General features: G+C 36.6%; 1 protein-coding gene across 1 annotated transcript in view; it reads right to left on the bottom strand.

Annotated features, from left to right (window-relative positions):
- Positions 1–23,265, bottom strand: part of LOC120633842 (tachykinins) — a 105,975-nt gene extending 82,710 nt beyond the window's left edge. Inside the window, exon 1 of the mRNA XM_039904210.1 lies at positions 23,185–23,265. Coding sequence (XP_039760144.1) covers positions 23,185–23,187 — 3 coding nt within the window. The 5' untranslated portion in view covers positions 23,188–23,265. The remainder of the gene's footprint in view (positions 1–23,184) is intronic.
- Positions 23,266–23,519: the final 254 nt, after the last annotated feature.

The following is a 23,519-nucleotide window of genomic DNA, read 5'->3' as shown; positions in this document are numbered from 1 at the left end:
ATTAGCGCTACTTGAAATAAATGAATTTTGAATTTTGAATTATTTAGAATTTCCGTACACTGCTGCTGCTGATGACACATTTTTGTTTGGTTAATCTAACAGATATTTATTACTATTATCATTCACAATTTACGCTACAAAAACGTTACTTACTCGTATTCACATTAATATTTAGAATGAGGGTAGGCCGACAACACTAAATGTAAAAACCTTTTGTTGACGTTCCAATAATTTATATAGCTCAGTATAGGTAGGAACAAAGTAAGTTCATATTCCTTAACTATATTTACATGTACTGAGACGATACATAATAAAAACACGAAAGTAGTTAGTTAGTATGTCCTTTCTTCACGCCCTAACTAAGCCACTAATTGACTCGATTTTTGGCAGGTTTAGTTAAAACGACGGAGATTAGCATAAGCTACTCTAGATCCTGGAACAATTAAATTCCCAAGAGTTTAAAGGAACATTCGTATTTTGTAGTAGTTCAGCTTTTTGTGACAGAGCTCGTCCGGGGAAGTAATGCCGCTAAGCAGCATTGTTGCAACGCCATGTTCCGGTCTGAAGGGCGTGGTTACCGGTGTTATTACAGGCACATGAGGCGTAACACCTACGCCTCAAATTGACGGATACAAGTTGGCAGGTTGCAAGGGCATACTCTTTGAATGCCATGTGAAGTGTTACTCTGTTTATATATTGGGTAGAAGTAGGCGTTACTTTGCGGAATTCCATGATATATTATGAATATTTTTAATTGAAGCAATTTAAATATCACTAGATTTAACTGCAAAGAAAAAATATCATGAGGAAACTTACATGCCTGGGAGTGATCCAGAACGTTTTCAAAGGTGTGTAAAGTCTACTGATCTGCGCTTAGCCTTCTTCCATCTGAAAACTTCAATCAAGTAGACATTGCCAATCGTAAATAACCATCCCGGGGACTTACCCATAACTTAACGTTCTCCATCACAAACGACTGCGAATAATCGAGAGATATATGGTCTAGTAGCAAAACCTTATATTATACAATGCCAACCAACCTTATATTATACTAGCTGTTGCCCGCGACTTCGTCTGCGTTTGATTTTGTTTTTAAAGTATTCAGTATCGCTAAGCCTTAAATGAGTATAGTTGTATATACATATAACATGTGACTGTCAATTAATTATAGACAAATAATTTGCAATAAAATAAAATAAAATGTGTGACTTTACTTAAAGATCTAAGCTATCCTATCTCTTAAGTTGGACCAGACTGCTCACGGTGTGCCAATTTAATTTAAAATCGGTTCAGTAGTTTAGGAGTCCATCGCGGACAAACATCGTGACAGGAGATATATATATATTAAGATTATACAATAAAAACCTAAAACATGTGTAAACGTGTGTTTCAGAAGAGTAATAGTGTATGGGTCAGTATTGGGGCTTCTTCATATCCCAGTAAAATCCAGATGTGTACAGTCATTCTCTCACGCTAAAAGTCTATTAGTGACGCAATGCAAATTTTATAAAGCCTGTAACTAAAATGTCAAGCGTTCCATAACTATACAGCAATTAAATCCTGGTTTAAATTAATTATGGCGTTAACAGCTTTAAATCGCACTAAGCGGTTAATTCGGTTAAATTGTTACGTTCACCTTTTAACCTTAACTATTTTTAAACGCACAGCGCAACTCGAAATGGCGAGTTTTTTCATTGTAGTTCAAAACTAGTGGAAGTAATTGCGAGATGCGAGAAATGGAGGCAAAATTTAACAGATTTTTATCGTTAATGTCGAGATATGTATATCATTATTTTCTAATAATTAAATTTTTTTCAAACAAAAAATATTTGTTTTCGTTAGATCAAGAGTTCAGAAAGATATGAAGTCACAATGACATAATAATCTGTCCTTTCTGAGTAGTATGATCAAAACACACGTCTGTAATTATTATAGTACGGAATAAAACACCAGGATTTCATAAGTAGTCGGTCAATACAATCTCAGATCCAGTTAAGAGTTAAGGGTTAAGTAGCACTTAAGTTGTAAAGAGTTCACAACAAGTTAACACCTTGTTATTTTGTATTCTGTTACCGAGCAGGGAGTTTATTTTATTGTAGTTATAATTCTCTTGAGGCATTAGGAAAATCAGATGAAAGCGAATTCTTAGGGTCTGTTTAAAAGTCGTGCTAGGGAAAGGAAAGATAAGTGTGGCGTGGGGTCTTTTAATGCGTAGAGATTAACTTCATGTTACCAAAATACTTTTGTTTGTAATGTTTGTGTGGAAGGAGATACACGGATTTCGTAAAATGTGATATGTGTAAATGGAGTTGATAGTGATTCGACAGCTAGAATCGGTCGGAAGAAGAAGAAGATATGTTATTCTTATCCCAAATAAGGTGGGATAGTAAAGAAAGAGTGTCTCTCTCTCTCTTATCTCTTAGAATTACAGAGGAAAGTTATTTTTTTCCAAAGTTTCGGTCAAATCTAAATTACTCCATTTAATGCACCATTAGAGAAAGTGTTGAAATGATCCTAAAATATCAGAAATAGAAAAACAGGGCATTTTTTATCTAAGTCATCATCATCATATAAACCCATCACCAGCCCAATACAGGGCACGGGTCTCCTCCAAAAATGAGAAGGGGTTAAAAGGTAGTAGTTCACCACGCTGGCCCAGTGTGGATTGGTGGACTCCACACACCTTTGAGATCATTATGTAGAACTCTCAGGCATGCAGGTTACCTCACGATGTTTTTCTTCACCTTCAACGGTGATATTTTTATTGCTTAAAACGCACATAACTTAGAAAAGTTAGAGGTGAGCGTGCTGGGATTCGAACTCGGCCCCCCGAAAGCGAATTGATATTTTGTCTAAGTATTTGAATTAAAAAACACATTATTTTTAGTTGAGTTAATGGAAAGGCAAAGTTTTGAATGAATATTTTTTTTGTCGAAGGCAAAACGTCGAATTTATTCTGTAGAAATAGGAATTGGGTGTAGGGGACACGTTATCTTAAGGCATTGTTATGAGTAAGTAGAATTTGATGCCGTCTAATGTCTTACTCAGATCTTCATATATTTTATGATTAAAATTATATTATATTATTTCATATACTTTAAACTATATATTTTATGATTAACGCCATAGCAGAATAACTCTTTAGGAACATACATAAATAAATACACACTCAGGAATCGTTCACTTCAGTTATCGTTCAGAAGTTCTCAATATTTATGGCATTAATAAAAACTTGGTAGAATCTGGTGGAAGTGACAGACTGCAGAGTTACTACAAACACACAAATTTGATGTTCCAAAAATCTTTATAAAGTAGGGCTTTTGAATCTTTGAAGTTAGCGAATTTGGATTTTTGAATTGTGACATGATATTTCGTAGACTACTACGACGTAGCATTTGCTACGACGTATATAGATCCTTCGATACGATACAGTTAAAATTACCGCCTTAACAAACTTACGGCGGCTGCATACATGTAGGTTTTGGTGAAATTAAGATTTTGTATGGAACAGTTATTGATGTCATTTGGAGTATCTTCCAATTTGCTAACGATGTCGACGTCGGTCATATCCAATCGGTTTTAACACATAACTCCCAAAATTATAATGGATATTTTTTTTTGGATAGAAGGGTATACGATGAACATAAGGCACACTGTTAAAGATTTATACATCTTTAGAGATACTCTTGCTTTTCGGGGAGTGTAGTAAATTAAATTAATTAATTGATTAAATATTGTAAAAGTGATCCCAATTATGCCATGCAAATAGTAAAAGATCAGATAGGTCAGACAACCAAGCGAGATAATAAAATTAATACTTTTCTTGCTGTATATGGTAGATGAGCTTCAGACGATGGTTATGGCGTCTGTAATAAATGGCTGTATAGTTATCGACCTTTGCCTTTCGTTTTTTTTCTTTGTAAATTTATATAGATTGACCTGTAACGAAAAGAGTGCCATTCCCTCATTGAGATACAGGTTGCTATATCTTGGCTCATTTCGATACTACATCTGTCAAATTCATATTTCGAAAGTTTTTATACCTTTTTTTTACACTGCAAGTTAGACCTTTACCGCAATCGCGACGATGGTGGCCGTCTCACCTGTTAGGGGTATGACAATAATATTGAACTTATACCCCTTATCAGTTCCTATGTGGCATCGTACCGGAACGCTAAATCGCTTGGTGTGCGACCAGACAAACAAATACAAAAGCGGACTAACCTACTTTTGCAATAGTTAAAAAACCTATTATTATTATTGTACTCTAAAAATACAAATGTTCTCATAGTATTCATAGACAAACAAGGGACTTGTGAAAAAGGTAAAAACTTTCACACCCAGCTGAACTACAGACAAACATTTATGTATGGAATTAAACAAACCAATCGGCAATTCAGTGTTTGTGAACGGCGGCCGTCCGGTCGGAGAATTACGTGTTTTTGTTGAGGCAAATTATGTAAGTGTGAAAATAGAGCTCCAGCGGTATGAAAAACATGTAAGAAATAACACGCAAAGTATATTAAAATAAAAATTATTTTTTTAGTTAGTTCTGCCTAGTGCAGTAGTGTGGTCTTTAATGTATGAGGTCTCAGGTTCTATCCCTGGCAGGAACAATCGTAAGAGTGCTATAAATCTGAAGATAGTTTTTGTTATTGTATCAATTGCTTAACGTTTCCAGAATACTCCAGAATTAGTATTAGACAAGCAGACTTGAGCGACAATATCGTGAACTAAAAACACAAAGACACTAAAATATAACTTGTTATATAAATGTTATTGCGCATTATCTTTAATATATGAGGTCACGGGTTCTATCCCTGGCAGGGACAATCGTGGTATGTGTAATGGTGTTATAAATCTGAAGATAGTTTTTGGTATGGCGTTGATTGCTTAACGTTTCCAGAATACATCCGAAATTGTGATTGGACAAGCGAACTTGAGCGAAAATAGCGTGAACGAATAACTTAACACGAAAATGTTAATAATGTAGATAAAACAATTAACTGATTCCAAAAACTGAACTTTAAAACTAACACCTTTATACCTAATTGTAATATTAATAATAATAATAATAAAAAATATGCTTCGACAATACACACACACATCGCCATCTAGCCTAAAAGTAAGCGTAGCTTGTGTTATGGGTACTAAGATATTTTTATGAATAATATATATAAATACTTATAATAAAAAAAAAACCCAGACACTGAAAAACATTCATGTTCATCACACAAACATTTTCCAGTTGTGCGAGTCGAACCCACGGCCTTGATTCAGAAAGCAGGGTCGTTGCCCACTGCGCCAATCGGCCGTCCAAAATTATAGACCTTCAGGTGAAGACGCACTCGGACGACACACATACGCCTTTTCACAATCCCACTGCTGGGTACGGGCCTCATCTCACATAGGAGAGAGTGTTTTAGAGTGAAGACCCACCATGCTGCTCTAATGCGGATGGGCTTTAACGAGTATTATCACAAGTTGGTGAAAATAACCAGGACGGACGGTTTTAAGTGTGCTTCGAGGCATGAGGAGTTGACACCGCCTATTTCCTAACTCCTGGCTGGTATTGAGAATTCTTTAACATAAAAAAATTATCAATAAGCTAAATTTGCTATAATCCGCGAAAAACCTGCAATTTATAATTTCTTCAATCTACACTCCAGCTTTTCAATGTCATCATCATCATTGTATCAACCCATTACTGGCCCCCAACAGGGCACGGGTCTCCTCCCACAAAAAGAAGGGCCTTAGTCCACCACGCTGGCCTAGTGCAGATTGGTGGAGTCCATACCCCTTTGATGCACGTTTCCTCACTATATGTTCCTTCACCTTTGAAGCAAGTGATATTTTAATTTCTTAAGACGCACATAACTTAGGAAAGTTAGAGGTGAGTACTGGGATTCGAACTCGGCACCCCAAAAGTGAAGCCGAAGTCCTTACCTAACCTAACAATTATCGGAGCAACCCGGGATTTGAAAAAAGAACCTCTTGCCCCGTACAAAAACCTAGAACAACGAGGCAGATCACTGTCCGCTTTTGTACTCTCAGTATAATGGTTTTTACTGAAGCGTGTTCCACGTTGCGCATCATGTTTAAAGATAAAATGAGTGTGACATATCTCCCGCAAAATGAGAAAGTTTTACAATGGTCATCACACACGCGGCGTTTAAAAACCACAACATATTTCGTAAAACAGCTTATTTACAAATCCCGTGGGAATTGTTCAATTTCCTAGGATGAAAAATAAGTTACTCTCCGTCTTTTCAACTAACTCTCTGGTAAAAATCAAGTTTGCTTAGTTAGGGCGTACACAAGGACAAACAAACATACTTTCGCAATTATAATATTAGTAAGAATTGTTGACGTTTTGCATTAGAATTTTTTTCTTATTTTTAGGACGCTTGACATATCTTTGTATCGGTAACTAACGGCCTGAGCTTCCTATCAGAATAAGCAAAAGAAATTTCCCCCGCCGGGTTCGAACCTGGGACCTCCTACTTATTGCGCCGGGGAGGCCGAAAACAAGTTCAAGTATATAACCTACGCTCACTTCGCCGGGTAGACCGACCACAACTTCAAGTATATATCCCACTATTCCGTATTTTATCTCCTTTAATTTATTAAAACAGGCATAAATTATTTCAAAAGCTTTGACATGGTATGAAGTTAAAATGTAAATTAAATTAACAATCCTTTCGGGGTTAAACGAGTTAAAACGAGTCGACAATCGGTATGAAAGTTGGGCAATCCAGTTACAATTATTATTTTGTAATTCTATTTCCGTGTTACAAGTGTAACTCTTTATAAATTAACTAGCGGGTTACTGTGACTTTATCCACGTGTTACTTCTTACTAGGGTGACAATCTTCCATCTAGTGTGATCGTATCGTGATGTTAAATAGTCTTCAAAACATTTTTTGATTCCTTCCCGATTTAGCCCTTTACTGCTATCTGGTAACAGATGATGCAGTTTAAGAGAGTAGCGGGCTTACCTTTTTTTTTGTGTAGGAAGCCCATAATCGGTTTCAACACGATATCATACCGGAACGCGAAATCGCAGAAATTATAAATTGTCAATTTGCCGCTACCGGCTATAGAACCCGGTACTTCCCATTTGTAAGACCACAGCGCTCATGTGCGCCACGGAGATCGTCAGAAAAATCCTATTATATACATGGCACTACAGTGCCTACATCCTAACGTTGCCTGGAAGAGATCGCTACTAAGCGATAAGGCCGCCCTTTGAATCCTACTTTTTAAGTTTATTATTGTTGTGTGCATTGTTTTTTTTTCCTATTTGTGGTGTACAAATAAAGTGTATAAATAAATAAAAAATAAATTAATACAGTTTCTTCAAAATGCATATTTTTTTTATAGTAGTTGCAAAAAAACCATTCAAGCGAACACATCAACATGCCCTCTGTGTCCGTCAAACTAACACGTGGGTGTTAAAGCTCATGTGCCTGTAATTACACCGGAAACCACGCCCAACGGTCAGTCTGTTGGGCGTGGTTTCCGGTGCACAGCCATCGCAACAATGCTGCTAAGCAGAAATAAGCATGGCGGAAGTACTTCCCCGGACGAGGTCTGTCACAAAAGGCTCCACTACTACTAAACTGATGTCAGATTGCGTTCCCTTTCTGAAGCAGGTCGCGGCAGACATGCTGTATAGTTTACACCATTGTATGTACGAGTAGCTACATGTGTTTGCTTTTTTTTTGATCATGCAAAGACAATGGAATGGTTACAATACATTTGCATACAATTTTCTTTTTGTCTCGGGGACGATTTTTAAAAGATTTTCAAGTACAATAACTTCGAGAAGTTGGATGAAAATTAAAGTTTTTACGTACTACGTTTATGATATACAAGCTGATGCCACAAATTTCGTCTGCGTATAAAATATGGTACCTATGCCCGTCTCAAAAAAGCAAGCACGGCACAGGCAAAAATAATAGTCAAAATACAAATTTTCGTGTATAGAACTTAAAAACTTAGTTTGTAATTATTATTTCACTAGAAAAATATATTTTTGTTGGTTATTAATCCCTATCCCTACTAATATTATAAATGTCAATGTAATTTTGTTTGTTACGCTTTCACGCAAAAACTACTTAACCGATTCTCATGAATCACATATTCTTGGAAGTGTTAGAAGTAACATAGAATACTTTGATCCCGTCATTAAGCTCGGTTTCTTTGGGAGAGGGGTTGAAAGTGTTTGATGATTTTACGCCGTAACTCCGACAAATTATAACCTATTTAAATAATTATTTTTGTACTACAGAGGTTATAATATGTAATTAATTTTGCCTAAACTGTAGTTGGAGATAGAGGACAGAACTCCTCAGTGGACAGCAGCAAACCCCTCATGAATAATTCAATGAAAAATCAATTTTAAATAATTCAGAATTATTTTAAATTGATAGTTCATTTGATATACCTTGACTTCCTAAGGGTAAGACGGGATCTTGTAAATTTAACGTATGTTCATTTTTGTGTGTGTGTGTGTGTGTGTATGTGTGTATTTGTACATGTGTGTTTGTCTGTCTGTGGCATCGTATTTCCTGAACGTATGAACTGATTTAATAAAATTAATGAGATGTTAGCAAGACCGAGAATGCTCTATATTCAAGTAACTCGTCAAACATGACGTAATAACGCGAGGACCTATATAAAATATTCCAGCTAGTTTAACTAAATATATACAGACTATGTTAGCATAGAGTTGCTTAGTTGACTGTATAGATACGGCATACCAAAATGAACAACGGAATTGAGTTTGGAAACTCTATTACAAAGTCTGTATTGTAATTCTTGCAGATACGAGATTGCTGCTGTTATTTTGTACACAGTGTAAGCCAATTAATACGCGGTCTTTTTCAATTTTACAGTCGTGATGCAGTTTTTTAAGCGGTTAGTATTTATTTATTAGCTTTTCAAGGGAAACAATCAGTACTGCAATAGTAAAAGTACGGCAGTACTCCTATGTGTACTAACACATAAGAGTACATTTTATCACATAAACCAATAAAGTTTCAACAACTTAGTAATACATAAATGATAATATTCACTTATAATTATTAACTTACTAGCTTCTGCCCGCGACTTCGTTTACGTGGACTTCACAATTGGGTCTAAAGCTTCGCTCGTTAACAATTTTTAATCCTACCACGGGAACTATTTGAGAAGTCGGTATAGAAAGTACATGTCCTTTTCCATAGCAAAGCATAGACTTGCATACCAATTTCAAAGCTGTTACCCCGCGTCTTAGCTCACAAACAATTTTCATTTTCCCTCGGGGACTACTTAAGAAATCGGGAGGATAGGTAGCCTATGTTTTTCCCTATTTTTATGCTACTTTCATGCCAAATTTCATCCAAATCCGTTCAGCCGGTTTTTCGTGATTAAGTAACAGACATCCACGCTTTCACATTTATAATATTAGTAGGATAATATAACGATAACAGTAAATTACCTAGGGATTAGCTACCAAGCGAAAATTACACAAAAATATAATAAAACTAAATAAACAAAAAAGTTTTAAGTAATTAAAATATCACTTGCTTCAACGGCGAAGGAAACCATCGTGAGGAAGTCTGCATTTCTGAGAGTAACTAATAAATTCCCAAATTGCCTGCCGGGAATAGAACCCGGGCCCTCCTACTTAAATTCACAGCGCTCACCGTTGCGCCAGACAAATAGTCAAAAATTTCAAATTTAAAAGTTTTCCTCACATTTCCTATTTTCAGTATCGTTCCATTTATATCACGGTGTGCAGTCAAATCTAATATCAAACCGTGAACAAGCAAATATAACTGTTGAGTTCGTGGGGCGATTTATTTATTTGTTTATTAGATTTGCCAATACTTTATACCACTAATCTGAACTACAATATTATCATAAAACAACTTACTGGCAAACCGTGTGCGTATCACATCCGAGGTTGTAGGTCCGACCAGAGAAAATTCAAGTAGTTAATAACATACTCGAGGTCTACATGAAATCTGAACCTCTTTTAATTAATAAAACACATTTTATTTATTTAATAATTGACAGACCAAGCAGATCGCCTACTTGATGGCAAATTGAAAACCAAACAGATCGTGTACCTACTCTCTACGCACTTTTCACTCTGACACCGGAGCATCTGCAGGAGATATTGACTTAACAACCGTTCATTGTAAGTTTAGAGTATAGTACATTGCGGAAAATCAGTTTAATGTTCATGGTATCATCACACACCATGACACGGGGCAGCGGCGACCGACGACGCGGTTACCCATACATTTATTCACACCGCGTGAAAATTCGCGCGATGAGACCTATCCCGTGGCCAGCACTTTACGTAACAATATCTGATTTGAAATAACAAGCAAGTCCTATTTAAACATCAGAAACCCTTCTCACCTAGTGCGAACTGGCTATTTATGGGCGGAATATAAATCAGATAATGTTTATATAGGCGCTGGGAATAGCTGGTTTGACAGATCAGAATCAAAGTCACAACTTTTTTTGTTCAAATAGAAAGTAAACGAGGCACGTAAGGCCCACTCTTACCATTTCAAAATTCAAAATTCAAAATTCATTTATTTCAAGTAGGCCTAATATAAGCACTTTGGAAACGTCAAGTCGGTCTGTGTGTAGTGTCTCTACCACCGGTTCGGAAGGCAGATTCTACCGAGAAGAAGCCGGCAAGAAACTCAGCAGTTGCTCTTTTCCAACATTAACAATTTACATTTTACATTTCAAAATTCATTTTTCTATCTTGTGAGAGATGAAAGCGGAGCCGGATGCTTCCAAGCAACCTTGTCATTAAGAAATTCATCAATTGTATAATAACCTCGCTGTAATAAATGTATTTTAACAAATTCTTTAAACTTATGCATTGGTAGGTCCAAAATTACCTTAGGAATCATATTATAAAAGCGTATACTCAGTCCCACAAATGAGTTCTGCACCTTTCGCAGACGATATGCAGATGTCACTAATTTATGACCATTTCTTGTAATATATATAAGAATTTACTTGCCATGATACCCGTTAGACACACTGCTTGCCATGAGACCTGTGAACTTCATGATACTCTAATTGCCATGAGGCTTGCTATTGCCAACAGACTCTTCTCATGGCAGTAATCTCGCTAAATTCAAGAGTTACTACTCGCCATATGACTTGCTCATGTCATGACGGCTGATTGGCGCAGTGGTCAGCGACCCTGCTTTCTGAGTCCCACAACCTGACAATGTTTGTGTGATGAACATGAATGTTTTTCAGTGTGTTACTTAAGCATACCCACAGGATAGTCATAGTATGCCTGCTAACCAAGAAGCGGCCGTATCGCATCATGTTCAAGTTACGTCGACGCAGCAAATTCCAGCTAGCTTTGAATCGTGATGCGATACCTTTTTTACCGCGCTTCCTATGGGAATTAATTGTAAGACCTAGGCTAGGTAGCTCGTGCCACAAATCGACCGAGCATTGTTAATAAGTTTATTTTTAATTTTACAATAATTAATAATGTAATTCTTAGACTCATAAATTTATATTTAACTTAGCATCTTTTTATTCCGCACCCTGCTGCGACCCTAAAAATAAGTAGTGTAAATAATCTGTATTTTATAAGTATTTAATTATAAAAATACTCATCCGTCACCGTAATACCCATAACACAAGCTACGCTTACTTTGGGGTTAGATAGTGATGTGTGTATCGTTATAGTATTATATTAATTTATTTACTAGTAATAATTGTAATGAGCTTTGCCAGCGTCACGGTTCACAAAGCTAACTAAAAGTGGCGAAATTCTCGATTCAAATTTAGTTCCCTATTTTTTCTCTGGACAATGCATCTAGAGTAAGAAAAATTATTAAGAAAAATTAAACCGTTAGTAAAATAACGTTAACCTTTTTCAAAATTTTCATACCAAAAATATTTTAATGGGCTCAGCTTTGGATGAGAAAACATGGGAAACGTTAAACTCGTCAAATTTATATAGCTAAAATCGGTATGATTGCGATTGAACGAGTCCCTACGGAGGAAGATATGAAAATAGTTACGATAACAATAGTTTTTTAAAATACCTCTTCATCTTTGTCGCAGCTATACTCTGTCTTAACCTCAATATATTACGTGGTGGTTTTTTATTTATTTATTTATACTCTTTATTTGTACACAACTCAGAAAAACAAAAAAAAAGAACAAACACTTGAGGATACAAAAGGCGGCCTTATCGCTAAGTAGCAATCTCTGCCAGGCAGTGGTTGGCAGGTAAACTCCTATTAAACTGAAGTACTCCTTATTGGCATGTTTAAACATATAAAAACCGTAACCATTTATAATGATGTTAGTACAAAAGCGATTGTTACTTAGAACCATAATAAATATATTTTATGGCGTTTATTCGAAACTTCTTCTATAATAGAGCTAACTTGAATAGATTTACTAAGTACATGCATCAAATTGTTGGCGTTCTTTCTTTAAAACTCATTAGTTTTAGAGAGATCTTCAAGTTGATTGCAGTGAATGTGATATCCTATCTGAAGCGTTGATAGCCTAGTGAGTAGGAATTCAACTGCACTTTCAGGGGACCGAGTTCGGCCTTCCTAAGTTATCTGCGTTTTAACCTCCAATCAAAATATCACTTGCGTTTATTATTACACATTTATTATTTAGATGATATTTCCAATTGTGCGTCAATGCTCTGAAAGTTGATAAAGCCCCCGGAGATAATGGTCCCCTGTCCGTGCTAGCCGTGCTGGCACGCACTTCTAAAGGCTTTGCGTGCGTTTTAGGCTTCCGTATCCACAGTATTAAAACGTAACCATATTACTAAGACTCCGCTGTCCGTCCCTCTGTCTGTCTATCTGTTTTTAAATACACAAAATTTTAAAGTAGATTCTTTTTTCAGATGATGACATTGTAAAAAGAACTGTCAATTTACTTTAGTTTAGATATACGTGTACAACGGAATCGGTACCACTACCTGCTATTAATATACAATATTTAGTTTCTTTTGTGCTCGCTATATTGGCTAAAATTCTCCGTTTTACAATTGAGCTACTGATATACCAGTGGGCTAGTGATATGCAAGAGTGATTCATATCACTGACCGAATATGATACGTACTCGTATATATCTTTTCATTTCAAATGTTTTCAATCATGCAAAAGTTACTGGGCTCCAAGCTTTTGAATTTGGAATTGAGCAAACATTTCAAGCTCAACGTATTTTCGACTATTATAAGATCTGTTGTGACACATATGTAAACTCCGCTGTCCGTCCCTCTGTCTGTCTGTCCGTCTGTCACCGGGCTGTATCTCTGAACAGTGGTAGTTAGAATAAACAGAATAAAACAAATATGCGGCACGTTATCGGTAGGGTAGGGTGTTACCTACCTCGCCGCGGCCGAAGCCTCCCAACGGACAAAGTATATAGTATCTGTTAGTTGGACTATATTACCGTTTTTGGCCGTAGCACGCTGGCCAAGTGCTTATTGGAAGACTTCAAGGAGGGCTCCCATACAACAGACATGATTTTTTTGCCGTTATTATATTTACCGAATAATGATAATAATAAATAAATAAATATACTTCGACAAGACACACATCGCTATCTAGCCCCAAAGTAAGCGTAGCTTGTGTTATGGGTACTAAGATAGCTGATGAATATTTTTATGAATATACATATGAACACCCAGACACTGAAAAACATTCATGTTCATCACACAAACATTTTTCCAGTTGTGGGAGTCGAACCCACGGCCCTGGACGCGGAAAGCAGGGTCACTGCCACTGCGCCACTCGGCTGTCGGTGGCAATGATGAAGATTTTGATGAAGATGATTAAGACCAACCTGTCAAATAACGGGATGTGGGTCCGATTTTTAAATCGTCTGTTGTATCGAATATATCCCTCGAAACTCGCAAGTCCAGATTATTGTCTAGTAAATAATACATAGCGTTATATGTAGTAGATATTTCTGCGTAGGTCGACACAGTTTATTTATTTTAATGTTATTGAAACTATCCGGTGGGTATCCATTGGGTTGATACGTTTCGATTAGGATCGGGGATACTTACAGAAAAATCCAGTGATATTTTAACTCGGGGACTATCCTGGCTCGATCTACTTCGCATTATAATGTTATCCGAATATACCAGTCGTTTGTCCCGAACTAAGTAAGATATCGCTTTCTTAAGCAAAATTTTTCACCCTTCAAACGCATTTTCCATTTTCTTTCCGGTAAATTTTAAATAAAGGATGTTTTTTTTTATTGGTGTGGAGTCCACCGATCCGCACTGGGCCAAAGTGGTGGATATGTAGGAGGAAACCCGTGCCCTGTGGTGGGCCGGTAATGGTTTGATATGATGATGGTGATTGCATTTGTTTAAACAAATACGATTTTGATTTTTTAACTTTGATATGGGAGGAATAGTACCAAAGTTTGCAAAACTTGTTTTTTTTTAACACCACGACCAAGTTAACCCTTGATTGCAATTTCACGCTTGATGCAGTCCAAGGTGGTAGCGTGCTAACCTGTTTGGGCTGTGGCATCCCAATAAGATTCTACGCTACGTGTGACCGCTTGGCGGCAACCACTTGGTGTATCTGGTATAGTTTATATTCATTTATTTTGGTACTTACTACTATTAAAAATTAAAATTTACAGGCTTACTTAGTTCCTATCGTTCTACAATGTAGCAGTATGTTTTTCCCACAGCCGCTTTTATTCTTCTAATTAACACCTTAGGTAATCGTTGCAGATAGGCACCGAAGATAAACCTCTGCGGTTTTTTCGGTGCTTTTATACTAACCATTTTAAAGTTATTAAAAAAAAAAAACAGGCCAGTGAAGATTCGGAAATTCCTAAATTGCCCCACTTATAAAACCACAGAGCTTAAAAAACGCTTGAAAAAAAAGGTTTGAAAATTGTGTCGAAATTGCTAGTCTAGTTTAACGTCAGAAAATAGATTGTAACAATTTCTTTCTTATACATGAAATTTCACAGCCTAGTCATAAGTGACCTTAATTTATTTTCACGGCATACTTTATTTTTTGTATTACCTAGGTACCAATATATAAAAAAATGTCAATGAACTTTTATACCCTCGTTGGTCCGAAACGAGGTAATAGGTACCAAACGTCGCACCTTTATTTTAATGCGGTCGTAAACGCGATACCGAGTCGTCAATGCGATCGAATAACGTCCGATGTTCAACATATTCGTGAGATAGCGGCTAAAGTTATGTAATCCAGACATATCTATATAACAAATTTAATATCGCCCCCATTCATTGCCAGGCTATGCGTAACGTATAACTGGATTACGATTTTTGGTATTTGTATGTAAGTATTCGCCTGGTGAGAAGCGATTGTGCGTTCGGTACGATGTCCCGTTGGATGTGCTCAGGGAGTAGGACTTCGACATCACCTTCACGGGGCCGAGTTCGAAGCCCAGCACTTCTTTTGGCGCGTTAGGGAAAAATTATGAGAGTATCTTTTTACGATGCGCCCAAAAAACCGACATCCTGAAGTTAGCTATAAGGTTTGACAGCTTACACATTAAATTGTCAAAGTCGTAATATTCAAACGTAGAATAAGGCGAAAGATTAAATTTTTGAAAAGAGTTTTAAATTTTTATCTCTTTACGCCAAAGTTGTATAACTTCTAACGCGTGTACATAAGCACACATACACGATTTTTTAAAAGTTATATTATAAAATATAACTTGCCTCAACGGTGAAGGAAAACATCGTCAGGAAACATGCAAGCCAGAGAGGTCTGCATAATGTTATTAAAGTTGTGTGGAGTCCACCAAACTGCTCTAGGCCAGCGTGGTGGACTACGGCCTTAAGCCCTTCTCATTGTGGGAGGACACCCGTGCCCTGTAGTCGACCGGTAATGGGATGATATTATGAATGAATGGCTGAACTTCCTAAACACAGGGCATGTTCTAGAAAATCTGGTCGACTGGCAGCTCGGTATTATCTTTCATTTTAGAGTTTCCTTGTTAATTGGAAGTTCCCGTAGACAACCTTAAACAGTGTGTAAACAGCCTAAAACAACATCTACCGGGGCGTAAGGCTCAGACTGAGGAAAATATAGACGCGCGAATATTTGCGCAGCTTAGCTAGGACTCTTAAGTCTTGCTTAGCACATTTACAAATGCAATATCACTTCACTATCAGATAAAATCAGTTCATCAACAATAAGCATCGATGTTATTGGCCAGAACCGAGTTTCAAGAAGGGAATCGTCACATGGCCGCTTACTATGGGCCTCATAAGGAGATTTAGTGTTACTCATATTTGGTTAAGAAAGCTCGGAGTGTCTCCACGTGATCAAATCAGTAATGAAACATTCTTAGAAGAACTAGAATTACTAACACTATTCAACAAGTTGCGAAGCTGGTGTGGCAGGGCATAGCGTGGCAGAACGATGGACTTTAGAATCCCAAACAAGGGTTTCTCGCTAAATTAAATATAATGACACTTGTGCATCTAATTGTATCAATAAATTGAAAAAATAGACCTGTCCAGCAGTTTACGTCAATGATAATTGGCTCCGCTTTCATCATCGTATGACAGAATCGCAAAATATTGATGTTTGAAAAGAGCAACTGCCACTAGGTGAGATTACAGTCAAGGACTATTAGTAGTGAAATAAATATAAAAAACCTGCTGCCAATTTATTTTCGATAGAATCTGTCGATGACGGGTAGTAGTCACAAATAACAGATGGATTTAATAATAAATGTATTTGTACTTGTTGATGGCATTACCATATAGGCTCGCCGGTATGGATAAACGTCGGGCCAAAACTTACAAGGTCATGGGTTTTCCTATTAAAATTTTCATGTTTAAGAAATTGGCGGTACCCACCCCCGTGTTCCGGGGAGCCCGTTAACCACACAGATCCACATTCGAGCAAGGTGGATCTATGCTGTAATACCCGATCTCCTATAAAAGAGGAGTCACGCACCCAGCAGTGGAATGATAACATAATCACAAGCATCACATCAACGCTTGCCAGCCCACTACGGGACACGGATATCCTCCCACAATGAGAAGGATTTAAAGCCGTAGTCCACCACGCTGGCCCAGTGCGGATGGGTGGAATGCACCCTTACGTTGTTGATATCTCATGAAAACGTCGAACCGAGTCGAGGTCCGAGTAATCGCAGGAGGCACTCTCGGGTCGACGTCTCCCACTTCTCCACCGATGTCGTCGAGCCTTGGGGTTCATCTCATGCCGAGCTTTCGCGCTCGCCCCAATCCCCCCGTTAAGTCATAGCAACCCCTCAGGTATTTATCAGCTAGTGTCCATCCGAAAATTGAAATCAATGAAAACGTACGAAGGGCTTTACTTCCTTGTTTCTAATACGGATCGCAGATTACTGAAATGTTCTTCCGTTTTCGTTCCTTTAGTCTGTGGTATAAAGATGTTTCCAACATTAATTAAAATAAATTTGGGAAGATGTAATATGACGTGTACACTGTACCGCTGGCGGTGAACCTGAGGCGTGGCTTTGTTTTTATATTTTTTAATTAAGTAACTTCAAGACCGAGAAATCATTTTAATATAGACTTGTATAGTATTTCTGATTGGTTAATAGACTTGGTGGTGACTCGTGTCTAGTTATCACCCTTCCGACAAAGATGAGTCGCAAAGTGATGAAGCGTTCCTGTACGATTTGACGCCATTACTCTACCAGGATCACCACGAAATTTAATTTATGTACATAAAAATATTACATAATTTAAAAAGAAACTGGACTGTAACAATATTAATAGGAAAAGTAGAAATAAACTTTTAGTGCAGTATATTAGGCTGCATAAAATTAGTAATTAATTTAAGGGTAATTAATAATTATATATTATTTTATAACAAATTACCAGATGAAATCCTTGAGATGTCTCTCAATAAGTTCAAAGTTCCTATTATAATATTAAGGATTACATGTAAGATAAAAAAGCTTGGGTATGAATTGCTCTAACCTCATAGCTCAACATTAACTCGACTGTGAGATGGTGATAACAAAAAAAACCTGGCTAAGTTTATTGTGGGCTCTTCTCGGACCAGCTTTAGGTGTAAGACCAGCCTAGCTTTAGTTTTAAGTTAACAAATGTAGTTATTACCATCACTAACATTAGTGTAATATGCTTCATAAGTGACTGTGATAAGGTCTACAGGAATAAAACATTTTTGAATTTAAATTTGAATTTGACGATATCGGCGAAAAATGTGGTCCAAATACTCTTTCGAGCGACTTTCAAATTTTGAAGTGAAAAGTTCTCTAGTCGCGATTTTTGGTAGTGACAACCAGTATCCAAGGTGCTGGAAAGGTGAAGAGGTGGACAGATGGCATCAAACAAGTTGCAGGGAGCCAATGGACCTACGCGGCACAAGGCTGTGGTATTTGGAACTCGCTACAAAATATCTATATCCAGCTGTCCATTCGTTGATATGATAATGATGAAAACTGGTGCTATGTACATGTAGTAATAATATCTTTATCTATATATACATTGTATAAAGTTTTCCAGTTCATAGACTAATAGACTACCTATTTTTTACTTTATTTCATAACAAAATTGTATAGATTTTTCACACGTATTTTTTAAAACTGGCAAATTCAACTTAGATAATGGACCTACAACTCTAAACAACAAAAATATTGCTGAAAAAAAACCTAACATAAAATGCAATTTTGTCTTTCAAATGAATTGAAAAGATTTTGCACCATTTTTTAACTCGTAGCGACATTAAGAATTTCCAACAATTATTTTCTTATTAGTGCATCTGTATTGATCATAGTATTCAGAAGTGATTAAACGAAGGAAGCGTTTGTGAAGTGTGAAGATAAAGTTTTACGATGAACTCTACAGAAATGTGAAGTTAGATTATTATAATAATTCCCTTTGGCGAAGTTAAACGTATAGAAAGAGACATTTGCTATTTTTAAGTTGATTTTATTTTATCTCTACTACTGTAGTAAACGGTGATAGCCTAGTGGTTAAGGTTTCGGCTTTTCTTTCGTGGAGACCGAGTTCGATACCCGGCACGCACCACTGACTTATGAGTTATGTTTTACGTTTTTAATTTAAATATCACATACTTTTACGGGCAAGGAAAGCGTCGCGATTAAACCTGTATGGCTGAGCGTTCTCCATAATGTTCTTAAAGGCCTGGGAAGTCTACTAATCCGCACTTGGCCAGCCTAGGCATTTGATCTTTTCCAACGTAATTCAACAATCATTTTTCTATATGGGTACGAGATGAAAGAGAAGCGGACGAGCGAGTTTCCAAGCAACCTTGTCATTAAGAAATGCATCAATTGTATATACATTAATGTAATGTTTTAGATACATTATTTTAACTTATGCTACGGTCAATCTAATATTACCTTTATTATTATTTGTTTCCCGAACGAACAACTGCGTGACATCTTCTCGTCCAAAATACCTTAGTGCCTGAAGACTAAAGTCTTCGAACAGTGCGTGTTGCCAGTGGTGACTTACGGAACTATGACATGGTCGCTAACTAAGGGCGGCGGGCGATGGAGAGAGCTATGCCAGGAGTATCTCTACGTGATGAAATCATAAATGAGGAGATCCGTAGAAGAACTACAGTTACCGACATAGCTCAGCGAGTCGCGAACCTGAAGTGGCAATGAGCAGGGCACACAGCTCGGAGAACCGATGGACGTTGGGGTCTTAAGGTGCTGGAATGGCGACCCCACACCGGTAAGCGCAGCGTAGGTCGGCCCCCAACGAGGTGGACAGATGACATCAGGCGAGTCGCTGGGAGCCGCTGGAGGCAAGCGGCCCAGGAACGTGTATTGTGGAACTCCCTACAAAAGACCTATGTCCAGCAGTGGACGTCGATCGGTTGAGATGATGATGATGATATTATTTACGTTACCGCTAGGATGTGGGACGCCCTACCGGCAACTGTGTTTCCTGCCACGTATAACTAGAGTACCTTCAAGGCCAGAGTGAATAGGCTTCTTCTAGACAAGCGTGCTCCAACCTAGACCTCACCATTGCCTTCTAACGGGCATGATTGTCGTCAAACGCTGACCTATCTTTAATAAAAAAAACCTTCGATATCATGTTATAAAAACATTAACTTACTACAAAGGTTTTCAGACAAAATGCGAAAGGTACTTCGTTCGATTCTCAGGTTGTACTAAAAGCTGTTAGCTATTGAGAGTTTCTGTCAAGAAATTATCAGTATCAGCCCGGAGATATGTTAAGTTAAGCCGTCGATCGTTGTTATATCTATCTGGGATATTTATATCGTTTATGCCCACCAACTCATGTTGGAGCTGCGTGATAAGTCTAAGCTCTACAAACAATATATATACTCTAGGATAACGCGAATGTAAACTAAATCCATGGCCTATAGGCAAAGTTAATTTTACTAAGAAAGAAAGAGTTATATCCGCAACTTGTTAGAAGTTTATTTTATCTTAATAACGAATGATTGCTATAAAACGCAGAAACTTTGTCAAACTCTATGGAAAAGTCAATAGATATTTTTTATATCCTTACCCATAGCCCTGAGGGTAAAGTTAAACTTATATGAAGAGATATTTGTTATTTGTTGTAAGATGATTTTATTTTCCTCTAGCGCTTGCTTAGTGTCATTGTTTTTGATTTTATGATGTTATGTGATAGCTCGGTGAATGAATTAATGAATGAATACACTTTTATTGTACACTACAGAGAAAATTTACAGAGATGCAAATACAACAGCACAATAAGGTAGAACGTACAATTTGGCCGCCTTATCTCTAAATAGCGATCTCTTCCAGGCAACCAAAGGCATACAAGAAAATGCTATACGAAATTAGTAGGTGGTACAACAAACATTAGTGAAATATTAGGATTTTAAACTAAATTAACATAAGTGAGTACAGTGAGTATCACTTCGTCTTCACTTTCGGGGGGCGGAATTCGAATCCCAGCACCACTAGTTTTTTAAAGTTATGTGCGTTATCAGCAATTAAAATATCACTTGCTTCAACGGTGAAGTAAAACATCGTGAAGAAATCTGCATGCCTGAGAATTCTCTACAATGTTCTCAAAGGCGTGCGAAGTCCACCAATTCTACGTTTGGCAAATTATTATTCTATTCCAGTTTTTTTCCGGAAAAACATTCTGAAAAGTATGACATTACTTTCAATTGCGTGCTTCTAATATTACAGTAGATCATTATTCCTAATTCATCAGAGAACTATACTTAGTAGATCATTATTCCTAATTCATCAGAGAACTATACTTAGTAGATCATTATTCCTAATGCATCAGAGAACTATACTTAGTAGATCATTATTCCTAATTCATCAGCACTATACCTATCCATTTTCTACCATTCACGTTTACCGGAAAAATCTCTACAGTGTACCAGATTAGTAGATTTATAGTAGATAGAGATTAGCAGTAGATTACCAGGGTTGAATAAGTCTGTACACGTAACTTTTTTATTGCAATTCCGTGTACAGATTTTACATCGTACGGAACGCCTAGTATAAATCTAATGTCGAAGAAGTTTGTAATGGTAAAGTTTATCTATAGCTAAAGTTATAGCCATAGACAAGAAATTAAGTTATCCAAAAATCGAACGGGATGGATTCTTCAGTTTAAAAAGTAGCCTATGTGTTATACAAAGACTATAAAGACTTACAAAGATCCGTACATCCATAGATTCCTCACAAACGTTCACGTTTATAATATTAGTAAGAAGGGTTTATATTTTTTTCTCAACACCACACTAATCCTCAGGGGATTTTGACTTTACAACTCCTGAATGAGAATCTTTGCAACTGTTCGTTTACAGATTTTCAATATATACTTTTAGGTATACAAAAGCGAAGTACATTCACTCTATAAAACAACATATGATGAAATCTCAATATTACGCTGCAATACTAGAAGTTTTTTTTCGAAAGCAGAATAATAGTTATTCGACTGTATTGAAGTTGGAGATATTAAAGTCCGTAGTAAAGTAACAGTTTGAAATACTTAGGGCCCGTTTCAACCATTAAACTTTAACTGATGTATTGACATCTTGACAGATTTCCAATACAAAGACCACCAAAACGTAAAATTGACCAATCAGTCAAAGCTGAAATCGTGAAAATCGCTCTTACAGTCTTTGAACGTTTTTTTTTTTAAATAATTTAAAACATGGAATCTCTTTTACGTTTACTTCTATAAAAAAATGTTATAGTTCGGGTTCAAAATAGTGCATTTGTTTAAATATTCCTCGGAAACTCGCTTAAAAATCAACAGTAAAAATCTAATCATCGGAAACCGGAAACCAACCTTTTTCTAGTTTTTCTTTTTTAATTGCAAGAGAATACTAAAATTTAAAATAAGCCAGCCAGCGTTAAAAATTCGATTTCGATAATTCAATTAATTAAGTAACTGTATAAATATTTTTAAGATAAGAGTTTAAGTCATAATCTATCAACCGTTTGCAAATTTAAAAATACGTAAATATATTGGAGTTTAAGTTTGTATTTAACGCAAGCTTATAGAAAAGTCCTATTTTAGTTATAAAAGACGTAATCGATTCGAAATTTTGGGTGTGAATTATTGCTCTAGCCAGGTTGCTCTTATAATAATTTAAAATGTCAATGTGAGATGGTGATAACAAAAAAGAATACCCGGTGTGGGCTTCTTCTTAGACCAGAGCTCGTTTGGAACCCTTGTAGCTTTAGTTTTAAGTTTCCGAATATGGTTATCGCAATCATCTCACTAACGTATACACATTTTCATGTAATGTACGCAATTTTTGAATAACGATATTTTCGACTTTGACTTTACCATTTTAGTTTGAAAAAATAGTTTGAAAATGATATAACAGTTTCACTAATTTTCTAAATATTCCTGGCTGTTATTTTGAGGGTAAATTTGTACACTTAAACCGCCCCTGATTAGCAAAATATTATATTTTGAAAGATCCCGAAAAAAACGTCTTGTTTTATTTCTATTAGAAATAAGCATTATTTATTCTTAAATATTAAATGTTTGGCATATAAATAAATTAAGTCAACTTTTGTAACATATTTTAAAAACGAATTTCCTTTTTTTTATGATCTTTAAAATTACCACTTTCTTAATCTAAACTATGAATTATAAATTTAAAATTTTATTACTAAACTTACCATCTGAACTCGAAAAAACTGCGACTTAAAGATTCTTCATGACTCGCCGTTAACTTTTCAATACAGCGACCGCACCGTAGCGCGGGAAATTCCGTCACAACTGATGGAAAACGCGCGAAAACACCTCTACTTACGCGGAATCCCACCAATCGGGGCCCCCGTACCACGCAAACTCTTCCCACGTCCCGCCAATCAGGTTAGAGCACTTAAAAACTTTAATAGGTTTTTCATGTCTGCTCTTTTAGTTGTAGTAATTATTGTTACATTAATATTTATCTGTTGTTTGGTTATGATAGCTTGACGGTTGACGCCATCTTGTCGCTTTTTGTTGATTT

Source organism: Pararge aegeria, chromosome 22 (genome assembly GCF_905163445.1).
Source record: "Pararge aegeria chromosome 22, ilParAegt1.1, whole genome shotgun sequence".
NCBI classification, from domain to species: Eukaryota; Metazoa; Arthropoda; class Insecta; order Lepidoptera; family Nymphalidae; genus Pararge; species Pararge aegeria.
The sequence above is the reverse complement of the archived record's forward strand: the minus strand, read 5'-3'. Positions and strand labels throughout refer to the sequence as shown.